Source organism: Leucoraja erinacea, chromosome 2 (genome assembly GCF_028641065.1).
Source record: "Leucoraja erinacea ecotype New England chromosome 2, Leri_hhj_1, whole genome shotgun sequence".
Classification (NCBI taxonomy): Eukaryota; Metazoa; Chordata; class Chondrichthyes; order Rajiformes; family Rajidae; genus Leucoraja; species Leucoraja erinaceus.
Window position 1 is genome coordinate 92,925,575 of NC_073378.1, and position 12,930 is coordinate 92,938,504.

General features: G+C 39.1%; 1 protein-coding gene across 1 annotated transcript in view; it reads left to right on the forward strand.

The window, feature by feature from the left end:
• Positions 1 to 10,895, forward strand: part of tomm7 (translocase of outer mitochondrial membrane 7 homolog (yeast)) — a 29,907-nt gene extending 19,012 nt beyond the window's left edge. The window contains exon 3 of the mRNA XM_055661318.1: positions 10,030 to 10,895. Coding sequence (XP_055517293.1) covers positions 10,030 to 10,045 — 16 coding nt within the window. The 3' untranslated portion in view covers positions 10,046 to 10,895. The remainder of the gene's footprint in view (positions 1 to 10,029) is intronic.
• Positions 10,896 to 12,930: the final 2,035 nt, after the last annotated feature.

Genomic DNA, 12,930 nt, shown 5'->3' on the forward strand with positions numbered 1-12,930 from the left:
TTCTCCACAACTTTATCCCTGACCTGTCTGGTGTTTTCCTTGGGCTTCATGATGCTGTTTGTTCACTAATGTTCTCTAACAAACCTCTGAGGCCTTCACAGAACAGCTGTATTTATACTGAGATTAGATTAAACACAAGTGGACTCTATTTACTAATTAGGTGACTTCTGAAGACAATTGGTTGCACTGGATTTTATTTAGGGGTATCAGAGTAAAGGGGGCTGAATACTTTTGCACGCCACACTTTTCAGTTTTTTATATGTAAAAAAAATTTGAAAACCATGTATCATTTTCCTTCCACTTCACAATTATGCACCACTTTGTGTTGGTCTATCACATAAAATCCCAATAAAATACATTTACGTTTGTGGTTGTAACGTGACAAAATGTGGAAAAGTTCAAGGGGTATGTATACTTTTGCAAGCCACTGTATATATCTTTCGGGGGTTATTTTACTGCTTATGTGTTAGAAAAAAATCTAAGTTTCTGTTATGTAAACTACCAGCAGAAATTTTGAGAATCACTTTCAATTTATTGAAAATGCGAGAGCTTCAGGGGGCGCTGCCCCCGGACCCCACCAGTGGCCTAGCCAACCTCCTGATCCCCCAGCCAATACTTCCTACTTTATTTCTGGAGGTGAATATCATGCTTGTTAAATGTAACAGGAAAGTGACAGTGCCCTCCATAATGTTTAGGACAAAGACCCATCATTTACTTATTTGCCTCTATACTCCATAATTTGAGATTTGTAATAGAAAAAAAATCACATGTGGGTAAAATGCACATTGTCAGATTTTAATAAAGGGCAATTTTACACATTTTGGTTTCACCTTGTAAAAATTACAGCAGTGTTTATACATAGACCCTAATTTCAGGGCACCATAATGTTGGGGACACAACAATGTCATGTAAATGAAAAGTAGTCATGTTAAGTATTTTGTTGCATATCCTTTGCATGCAATGACTGCTTGAAGTCTGAGATTCATGGACATCACCAGGTGTCTTCTCTGGTGATGCTCTGCCAGGCCTGTTTTGCAGCCATCTTTAGCTTATGCTTGTTTTGGGGGCTGGTCCTCTTCAGTTTTCTCTTCAGCATGTAAAAGGCATGGTCAATTGGGTTCAGATCGGGTGATTGACTTGGCCACTCAAGAATTTACCATTTTTTAGCTTTAAAAAACTCCTTTGTTGCTTCAGCAGCATAGAAACATAGAAAATAGGTGCAGTTTTATTCTTGTTTCTGTCTCATAATGGCTTCTTTGACTTTAATTGGCACAACTTTGGTCCTCATGTTGATAAACAGCAATAAAAGTTTTCAAAGGTGTGATGGAAAGACTAGGTGCTGAGAGCTCTCTTATACCATTATGGAGGCAATTAAACATTCCTGAGCAATTACAAACACCTGTGAAGTCATGTGTCCCAAACATTATGGTGCCCTGCAATGGGGGACTATGTATAAACACAGCTGTAATTTCTACATGGTTGAAACCAAAATGTATAAAGAAACCCTTTAATAAAATCTGACAATGTGCACTTTAAGCAGATGTGATTTTTTATTTCTATTACAAATCTCAAATTGTGGAGTACAGAGGCAAATAAATAAAGAATGGGTCTTTGTCCCAGACATTATGGAGAGCACTCTATCTAGAGGGATTAAATTGGCTTGAATACTGCTTTCCCTTATTACTATGGCATAGATATAATAACAGGATTATGCTATTATTACATACGTTGCTTGTTAAATGAGAGTTTAACAAGAAATGTATATATGTGCGATTCTGCTGTTTAAGTCTGTCTACAAAATATAAACATGTTTACCGATCGATGGTGCCTAGTCAACCATTAGTTTAGTGGCTGGATTTGTTATTGTGATCTTTTCCTCAAGCAGACAATGACTGCTGATACTTTGGAGATGCCTTTGCTGATAGGAGTCTCTTAAGGTATAGAAGGTGATCCACCTTTTCCGGGGTCCTGCTGTGGACCTTTAATGTTGGAGCCCAAGGAGCCAAGTGAATACTTATTTAAGTTAAATACTTGAAGCTCACTCTCCAATTTGGTGGTTTCAAAGATTTACAGAAGGCCTTTTCTGCATTGAAGGTTATTGGACAAAATTAAAGCTATAGTGGCCTAACAAGTCCATAGGTTGGTAAATAAAACTGCTTGCCTTCAATGGTTGGTGCTTTGAGTATATAAGTTGGCAGGTCATGTTGCAACTGTATTAGGGTGAACATGTTTCCTGCCTCTAGCGTGTCCAAACCCTTAATAATCTTATATGTTTCAATAAGATCTCCTCTCATCCTTCTAAACTCTAGAGTATACAAGCCCACCAGCTCCATTCTCTCAGCATATGACAGTCCCGCCAACCTGGGAATTAATCTTGTAAATCTACGCTGCACTCCCTCAATAGCAAGATTGTTCTTCCTCAAATTTGGGGACCTAAACTGCACACAATACTCCAGGTGTGGTCTCACTAGGGCCCTATAGAACTGTAGAAGGGCCTCTTTGCTTCTATACTCAACTCCTCTTGTTATAAAGGCCAACATGCCATTTATTTTCTTCACTGCCTGCTGTACCTGCATGCTTACTTTCATTGACTGATGAACAAACACCCCCAGATCCCGTTGTAGTTCCCCTTTTCCCAACTTGACACCATTTAGAGAGTAATCTGCCTTCCTGTTTTTGCTACCAAAGTGAATAACTTAACATTTATCAACATTAAACTGCACCTGCCCACTCACCTAACCTGTCCAAGTCACCCTGCATTCTCATAGCATCATCCTCACAGTTCACACTGCCACCCAGCTTTGTGTCATCTGCAAATTTGCTAATGTTACTGAATCCCTTAATTTAAATCATTGATGTTTATTGTAAATAGCTGCATTCCCAGCACCAAGCCTTGCGGTACCTCACTAATCACTGCCTGCCATTCTAAAAGGGACCTGTTAATCCCTACTCTTTGTTTCCTGTCTGCCAACTAATTTTCTATCCATTACAGCACTCTACCCCCAATACCATGTGCCCTACTTTTGCCCACTAATCTCCAGATACATCCACTGGCTTTCCCTTGTCCATTTTCCTAGTTACATCCTCAAAAAATTCCAGAAGATTAGTCAAGCATGATTTCCCCTTCGTAAATCCATGCTGACTTGGACCGATCCTGTTACTGCTATCCAAACGTGCCGCTATTTCATCTTTTATAATTTACTCCAGCATCTTCCCCACCACGTTGTCAGGCTAACTGGTCTATAATTTCCTGTTTTCTCTCTCCCGCCTTCCTTAAAAAGTGGGATAACATTAGGTACCCTCCAATCCACAAGAACTGATCCTGAATCTATAGAACATTGGAAAATTATCACCAATGCGTCCACGATTTCTGGAGCCACTTCCTTAAGTACCCTGGGGTACATCAGGCCCTGGGGATTTATCAGCCTTCAGTCCCATCAGTCTACCCAGCACAAGTTCCTCCCTAATGTGGATATAATTAAAGTCAAATCATTGAATGTATTCACAAATTATTTAGTCTGTTTATTTCTAATGCCTAGAGGGATCAAGGTCACAGAGGAGAAAGCCGAATTTGGATGATCAGCCTTGATCATATTAATTGAATGGCCCACTGCTCTTTCTCCTGTTTTTATAAAATATGAGAATCTGAAGGAACTTGACAGAATAAATTCTGAAATAATGTTTATTTGTTGAAGAGAGTCTCAAACTAGGAGCTAAAGCATTCCCAATTTAAAACTGTCACAAGGAAGAATTTCGCCTCCCAAGAGTAGTGAAATGTTGAGGTTCTCTATGCAAGAGCTGTGAAAGCTGAACCTGTTTGTGTATGAAAGGCTGAGGTAGAATTGTGGATTACAATGCAGTAAAAAATTATGGAGGTTGAACAGGAAAACAGAATTAATGTCAAAAATCAAATATGAGCCATGATCTTAATGACTGCAGGTGCATACTTGGGGGCCTTTTGACCTTTTAAACGTTCATGTTTTATGAACCTTACAAAATGTTGTGTGCCACTGTGACATTATGAAGAAAATTGGAATCATGAAACTGGCTAGAAGTAGGGAAGATAGTAAAAGCAAACCATAGCATTTTTAATTCTATTTTTAGTATCTATTTTTGCAATAAGTTAACTTTGGTTTTACTGTCATATAAAGGTTTTAGTCAGGGGATTTTCGATTAAGTATTTGAGCTAAATCAGGGCTCTCACTTCACTTTTTTTCCCTGTTGTCAGCCGGGCAACCTAGGCAGCTTTTTAGGTTGCCAAATGACAGTTTAGGTGGTCATTTAAGACGGTTTGCATGACACGTGCGATAATGTTCTCGGACGAAGTGTGTAGTTACCAGTCGGAATTATGCTCAATGAAGCATTCACATATTATTTCTGCTTCAAATAAAGTCACAAACTAAACATATTCACCAATCAAGACATGATATATACCACAATAACATGCAGCAACGTTATAATACAGTCTCTCAACTCTTTTTACACATTGCAATTTCTATTATTTCTTTCCACTTCCAAACAAAAATGTGGTTAGATTATTCAGCGTATGACCAACCTGTGTCAATAAATCCTGGACCATGCTAACATATATACTTAACCATGCACACTACAGATTGATGCAAGCATGTTTTCTGTGAAGGACCGAAAATTATCATGACATGGCCATAGCATAAGTCGTTATTGTTATTGGCACAGAAACACTCACTTCCCACATAATTTATCCACAACAAAATATACAGGTTGCAAGGAAATTTCTAAAGGCATTTTATGATAATAGCTGTTAAAACCGACTGGTTAAACATTACACTAACTGACAAGAGATGGCCAAAGGACATAACTGCAGCAAATGTTCTTTTGGTAATATGTTTAAAGGTGTCAAAACAGCACATTACCGGACATTCAGATTAGATGTATGTGTTGTGAACAGCAATGAAGATACCCAGTTTGTATGCACCAAATGTAAAAAAATATTGATAAACGCTGTTTCCGTCATTCCCACTTCAGAATTAACGTTAAAATTTCAACTGAAATATCACCTGACCAAATTTGTGATGTATATGACCGACTGTAGAAGTAAAACTTGGATAAATCCAACATAGTTGTGAATGTTGCTCATTAAATAACTACAGTACTGATATTCCTATCATTGATACTACTATCATTAAGAGCATTGATTTGCCGTTAAAATGAATTCTGTAATAACGTGTCAATGGTAGCAGTGACAATTGAACACTGCGGTTTTAATGTTTCACGTATCCACAATTGAATTAATCCATCTTTATAAAATTTTATGATACAAATAATAACTTTGGGAATTAAAACAGATTTGATTACATTCCATCATCAAACATAGTCAATTTTCGCTTTGAAGACATTTCCAGCACAGTAGGGTTGGGGGGGGGGGGGGGGGGGGCGGTGAATCAGTGCGGGATGGATAGATGGATGTGTTGGTTGGAGTAGGTAAAATTGTGAGGGGAGAGCCTGTCATTGTGAGATGTCAGTGGGGCTGAATGGGGGGGGGATCAGTACGTGATGGATGGGGGGGGGGGGGGGTCTGTGCAGGATGAATGGGGGGGGATTAGTACAGGATGAATGGGGGGGGGGATCAGTACAGGATGAATGGGGGTAGACAAAAAATGCTGGAGAAACTCAGCGGGTGAGGCAGCATCTATGGAGCGAAGGAAATAGGCAACGTTTCGGGTCGAGACCCTTCTTCAGACTGATCCCCCCATTCTTTTTGAATGGGGGATCAGTACAGGATGGATGGGGGGGGGGGTCAGTACATTGCGGATCGGAGGGTCTGTGCAGGATGAATGGGCGGATCACTACAGGATGGATGGGTGATCAGTACAGGATGAATGAATGGGGGGGATCAGTACAGGATGAATGGGGGGGATCAGTACAGGATGAATGGTGAATCAGTAAAAGATGAATGGGTAGATCACTACAAGATGGATGGGAGATCAGTGCAGGATGAAGGGGGGGGGGAGTACAGGATGAATGGGAGGGGATCAGTAGATGATGAATGTGGGGATCAGTAAAAGACGAATGGGTAGATCATTACAGGATGGATGTGGGGGATCGGTGCAGGATAAATGGATGGTGGTGGAGTAGATGGGGAGGGGAGAACAGGGGATGTCCGTGAGGACTGAATAGAGACAGGAATGGGGATCAATGTGGGAAGGAGAGGAGGGGTCCCAGGATAAGGGGGGTGGAGGGGGGCGTACAAGAGTGAGAGAGATGGGGAAGGTGGGGAGGAAGGAAGGTCAGCGCTCCTTGTACAACACCGGCATCATCGCCCCACTGCCCTGGCCGCCCCTGTCCACCGCCAAGTGCCGCCGCCAAAGGGGGAGGCAGTTGGGATCTCCTCACCACCGCCTCCCCTCCTCCGCCAACCAACAGGAGGGTGCGGGGCCGAGCGGTGCAGGTGTTTCAGACGGCGGAAGGAGGCCTCCCCCTTCCTCCCTCCCTCCTCCCAGCCTCGGCGTGCAGGAATTTGTTTGAAAGTGGTTATCGCCGTTGGTGGAGTGGCAAGTATGAGCCACTGATGAGTTACTCCAGTTTTTTGTATCTATCTTCGATATAAACCAGTATCTGCAGTGCCTAGCCGGGCAAAATGATTCGGCATTTAGGTTGCCCAGCGGTACTTTAGGTGGCCATTGGCACCCGGGCAACCGTTAATTTCGAGCCCTGTAAATTTAGTCAAACGTTTCCTAATGCTATTGGCAACTAAATTTGCAAATTAGGATGTGTGCTTTAGAGACAATTAAAAAAAAACAATTGTTACCCATTTTCATCAGTTCCATTTTCAAGTAGATTTAAAATTGGACATTTAATATATCAGTAAATCTTAATTGTGGTTAATGAGTTTTTATTAAACTTTGCTTTTATCCAAAAACATACTTAAATATTGAGTTGCACCCTTGGAAGAAAACCAGATGCAAATAATCCAGAGTATTTGAAATAGTTTGGCTAAAGTATGCAGGAATGTGCCAGTTGACAGATCAATCGATTTTAGCTTTTAGTGACTAATCTACGGAATACCAATCACAAACCACTGGGCAAGATCTCAAGATCTTGCAGTATTTTGTAAAAGGAATCTAATTTATTCAATTAGTGTGAACCAATATATTGAAGGAGTTTTGAAAGTTGATCTCTGAATGATTATCTTATAATTCCAGATAAAAATATAAAGTAGAATTTTATCTTTTCAGTTCCTGAATTAATTTACTGCTAGGAAGTACAAATTATTTCAGACTTGCAATGATGTTAGAAAGTGTTTGAAGCTATGCTGCGATATATATATATTTTTAAAGGCATGCTATTTAACTTCATAGATAAAAGGAACAATGGCATGGTAGGTCACAAAACAAAATGCTTGTAAAAGTTTAATACTATAATTTTGTCATGTACTGCCAATCTAGGGCATTATGGAAGCATGGATAGAGGAGAGATTAAATGCAAATGCCATGGAAGGAAGTAATGGGAAATCACTCCTAAATCGCTTTATTAAATTTGTGAGCAGATAATTCAACTACCCTTCGGCAGTATATTGGGATTGAGGATGATGTGATGACACTTCTATCCTTGACATTTGAGTTGGAACATAAGAACCCACACATTTGGCAACATTTTGAAAAGGAGGTTCTTGTTCAGGCACCTGGCTGGATATCAAAGTTGTCCACTTCAACACCTTTTGCTGGTATTTTGAATACTTCGGATGGACTTCTTTCTTCCATTGTAAATGATCCTTAATTTTGATTGGCCAGTAGCCAAGGATTTCCAATTGGAAGGCAATTGGCATGCAATGTTTTTCTGCAGAACCTTAGGGAACATCCTTGATTGTTTTGTTTTATTCTATTCTAGGAGTTATCCTATTAGTTGTTATTGCCTCTGACACTGATATGTTCTCTGCTATTCGTGGCTGAGAGATAACCCCTTAGGTGCAGAGATTTACCATTTAGTGAGAGAAGAACCTGTAAAAATAAATCTGCATGCTTTTAGTTTATACATTAATCTACGTAACAATTAATATTCAATTTGATTTCACCAGTAGATGATTATGTTTTGAAGTTGAAATTAAATTTTAGACATTGCTAATTATGCAACATACAGGTAAGAGTGTTGGCCAATGAAACATTCTGTGGGTTTTGCAAATACTGCTTTAACCTGCCAGGTATTGCAATTTAAGTTGATTGGGTTTGATATGGTCTTCATGCAGTCCTCACCACAGGAGGAGGAAATGTATTAGAAATTTGTGGATGCATTCCATATAAACATGGAATACAGACTCTTCGAGGCCACAGAAGTGGCAGGAGGCCTAGAGTTTGTAAAAGGTTTGCATGGCACTACCCTGTTCAGTAGTCTCTACCAAAGGTCATTGATGTAAAGGGGGAGGATTCCAGTATGTAGACCTAATGGGAACATCCCTTGCTGCCAAGTGGTAGAGCGGACTGCCTCACTGTGTCTGGATGGCAGATAAGGGCAAGGAAGTGAAGAACAGGAGTAGCCCTTGTAGGAACGCCTCCATGCAGCATGGAGTGGCTTGTATTCTGTTGCTGATTGCATCCCAAACAAATCTTCCCTCAACCTATGTATTAAATCCCAACCTGTGTTACTGTTTTCTTTTTTTTAATAGTTTGTATAGTAAAATTCTGTACAGTTCCTGTGTGGTTTGGCAAGGTACCCTTCCAAATCATCAGCTTCACCGGTATTACATTTTCTACTTGAAATAAACTTCAGAGCTTTGTGAATACTTTTAATTACTTATTTGTTTTGGGGGGATCTGAGCATTGCTGGCATGACTCAGTGTATATTACCCACCCCTAATTGCCCTTGGGAAAAGTAATGTTGCATTGAGCCATTTAAAAATACTGCACAATGGGGAATTCCAGGATGCAGATATGGATAATGAAAGAACAGCAATAAATATCCAGGTCAGAGTGGTGTGAGATTTGAAGAGGAACTGCAAGTGGGATAGAGATTTAGGAGGTGTAGTTGGAGCGGAATTAGGGGTGGTTGCATTGCCAATGTTGTCTGGTGCACACTCCTGTTTGGTATGTTGCTCGTGGAGGTAATCTGTTTATATTTAAGCTGAGGTGCCAACAGAAGCAGGCTGTGTTGTCCTCAGTGGTGTAAAGCTCCTTTGATGCTGGCACTACACTGATCCAGGAAAATAGAGAGAATTCTGTAATGCTCCTAATTCTTTGTGCTGGGTGAACAAGGAGGCTTTGGTAGTCAGTAAATGAGTTACCAGCTGCAGGATAACCAGCCTCATAAATACTGCTATTACAGGTGCCATATTTATGAATTTGTGTGTGACTACAGCACTGACCAACACTGCAATGAACAGATGCAGTGAGGATGAGATCTGGTATATTCATTCCTTGACCAGCGTGGTCAAGGAATGAATTATGAGCACCAGGCTACTCATAATGAATGTTGAAGTACACCATCTGAAGTCTAAAGTGTGCACCAGCTAACCTGCATTGCTTTTAATGATTAGGCCACATACATTGCTTTGTATTCCTTTGCTCTTTAAGTTTTTTAATGTTCCACATTGTATTATTTTGATTTGTTCCTAATAAAATGTTTATCTGTGTTAACATATTTGTTTGCTACTTAACTGACTGTATTACTACTTCCTTGGAGTTTAATAAGTCTCCAGTTCAATAACATCAGCCAGTTTTAATATAGTTGCTTCTTGTCAACATCATGATGACAATTTTTTTATGATTGTATTCAACACCAATGTTTGTTGAACACTACTTTCTATTTTCCTCAATAACACTTCATACCTACTTTTCTTTCAATTTTCTATTGTTATCGCTGAAAGTGCTGAGTCCTTGTCATAAGTGATAAAGTGCCAATCATTGCAAACCCTTCTGCAACATTATGAGATAAAAAGGTAGAACTACCAACTACATGAAAGTGCTTAGGAGAATTCTTATTTTAATGTGTACATTAGATAAAAATATTCTGAATTAAGCAAATGGGATTCTATAAATGTGTTGATTTTTCTATTTGTAGTTTGCTGTGGGGATGAAAACAGAAAATTTATCATTGCAACTGGAAGAACCATTTGAGTGGAATATTGGAAAGAACAGATCATTGCTGAGGATGGATTCCCTGCATTATAGATCTACAACAAAAGGGTTTTCCAGACAATATAATAATCCTGTAAAATAAAACTGTATTTGTGGCTCCATGTACAATTAGAACTATAGAAAAAAAGAAAGAAAATAAAGAAGAACCTAACCATGGCTATCAGGTGCCTTAGTTAAAAAACTAAGCACTTCTTTAAAATGAGATGCTTTTGTGGAATTTATTTGAATGCATCGAATGTTATCTAAAAAGACAACGGTTGCAATTATTGAAATCTTCAATGTATTGTGCAAGCTTTATTTAAAACTCTTGCATTCAAGTTCAAGATGAATAGGGTAAATTTGACAGTTTTGACTGTTGTAAAGAAGATATGAATTAGAAATCCATCAATTCAAATAGTATGTTCTATGAGTGATGTATTTGCTTATATGCAGCTGATTAAAGAAAAGACTGTTGTACTCTGATTAAATGTGATCTGTACCTTTCCTAATATATAATATTTTACACTCAATTGTGAATCTTAGTTTTTGTCCGGTATCGTCTATTTTTTTCATTACTTTCTGGAGGAGCAGGAATTAGATGTACGGTTAAGAAAGTCACACTTGCTATTTAATTTAAAATCAAGCTACTTTTTCGTTTTTATAAACTTTGAAATGTTATTTGAACATTGTTGAATCATTTAAATGCTTCTGTTTATTTTCATGAGGATTAATATTTACTGTATGTATAAAAGCTTTAATTGGCACACAATCTATATCACTAATAAAACATACTTTCATAGCTTGCAAAAATATCCTAAGTACATTCTTTCGAGTGTATGTTCCATAAATTTCCGTCAGCATCTTTGGGGAGTATGGTATGTGAGAAAGGTCTGTGTCATTCTTGGTTGTACAGCCCTAATGTACGACATTTTATTAATTTAATTTTCACATCAATTTAGTTTCTGGTAATTAAGTCAAATGTGGATTTCCCCATGGGTTTCACTATTATATAACTTGCACTTTTACAATTAAATTACAGCTTTGTAGGTATCCTGAGACCAACAACAGATTTTAGTGATGTCTTAAACAATAGTAAACATAACGAGTAGAAATATGTTAGCAGAACAAATTACATATTTTTTGCTGAATTATCTCATAATCACACTGGTTTACTGGTGAATGGATGAACTTGTGTGTAGTCCACAATACTATTAACATTCCAGTGTGCTTGCAAATATAAATGAAGAGGATGAAGAAACATTACCGGAAGAACTCAATGGGTCAGACAGTATAACCATATAACCATATAACAATTACAGCACGGAAACAGGCCATCTTGGCCCTACAAGTCTGTGCCGAACAATTATTTTCCCTTAGTCCCACCTGCCTGCACTCATACCATAACCCTCCATTCCCTTCTCATCCATATGCCTATCCAATTTATTTTTAAATGATACCAACGAACCTGCCGCCACCACTTCCACTGGAAGCTCATTCCACACCGCTACCACTCTCTGAGTAAAGACGTTCCCCCTCATGTTACCCCTAAACTTCTGTCCCTTAATTCTGAAGTCATGTCCTCTTGTTTGAATCTTCCCTATTCTCAAAGGGAAAAGTTTGTCCACATCAACTCTGTCTATCCCTCTCATCATTTTAAATACCTCTATCAAGTCCCCCCTTAACCTTCTGCGCTCCAGAGAATAAAGACCTAACTTATTCAACCTATCTCTGTAACTTAGTTGTTGAAACCCAGGCAACATTCTAGTAAATCTCCTCTGTGCTCTCTCTATTTTGTTGACATCCTTCCTATACTTGGGCGACCAAAATTGTACACCATACTCCAGATTTGGTCTCACCAATGCCTTGTACAATTTTAACATTACATCCCAGCTTCTATACTCACTGCTCTGATTTATAAAGGCTAGCATACCAAAAGCTTTCTTTACTACCTATCTATATGAGATTCCACCTTCAAGGAACTATGCACGGTTATTCCCAGATCCCTCTGTTCAACTGTATTCTTCAATTCACTACCATTTACCATGTACATCCTATTTTGATTTGTCCTGCCAAGGTGTAGCACCTCACATTTATCAGCATTAAACTCCATCTGCCATCTTTCAGCCCATTCTTCCAAATGGCCTAAATCACTCTAGACTTTGGAAATCCTCTTCATTATCCACAACACCCCCTATCTTGGTATCATCTGCATACTTACTAATCCAATTTACCACACCTTCATCCAGATCATTGATGTACATGACAAACAACAAAGGACCCAACACAGATCCCTGAGGCACCCCACTAGTCACCTGCCTCCAACCCGACAGACAGCCATCCACCATTACCCTCTGGCGTCTCCCATTCAGCCACTGTTGAATCCATCTTGCTACTCCTGCATTTATACCCAACAGTTGAACCTTCTTAACCAACCTTCCATGAGGAACCTTGTCAAAGGCCTTACTAAAGTCCATATAGACAACATCCACTGCTTTACCCTCGTCAATTTCCCTAGTAACCTCTTCAAAAAATTCAAGAAGATTAGTCAAACACGACCTTCCAGGCACAACTCCATGTTGACTGTTCCTAATCAGACCCTGTTTATCTAGATGCTTATATATATTATCTCTAAGTATCTTTTCCATTAATTTGCCCATCACTGAAGTCAAACTAACAGGTCTATAATTGCTAGGTTTATTCTTAGAACACTTTTTAAACAATGGAACAACATGCACAGTACGCCAATCCTCGGGGACTATTCCCGTTTCTAATGACATTTGAAATATTTCTGTCATAGCCCCGGCTATTTCTACACTAACTTCCCTCAATGTCCTAGGGAATATCC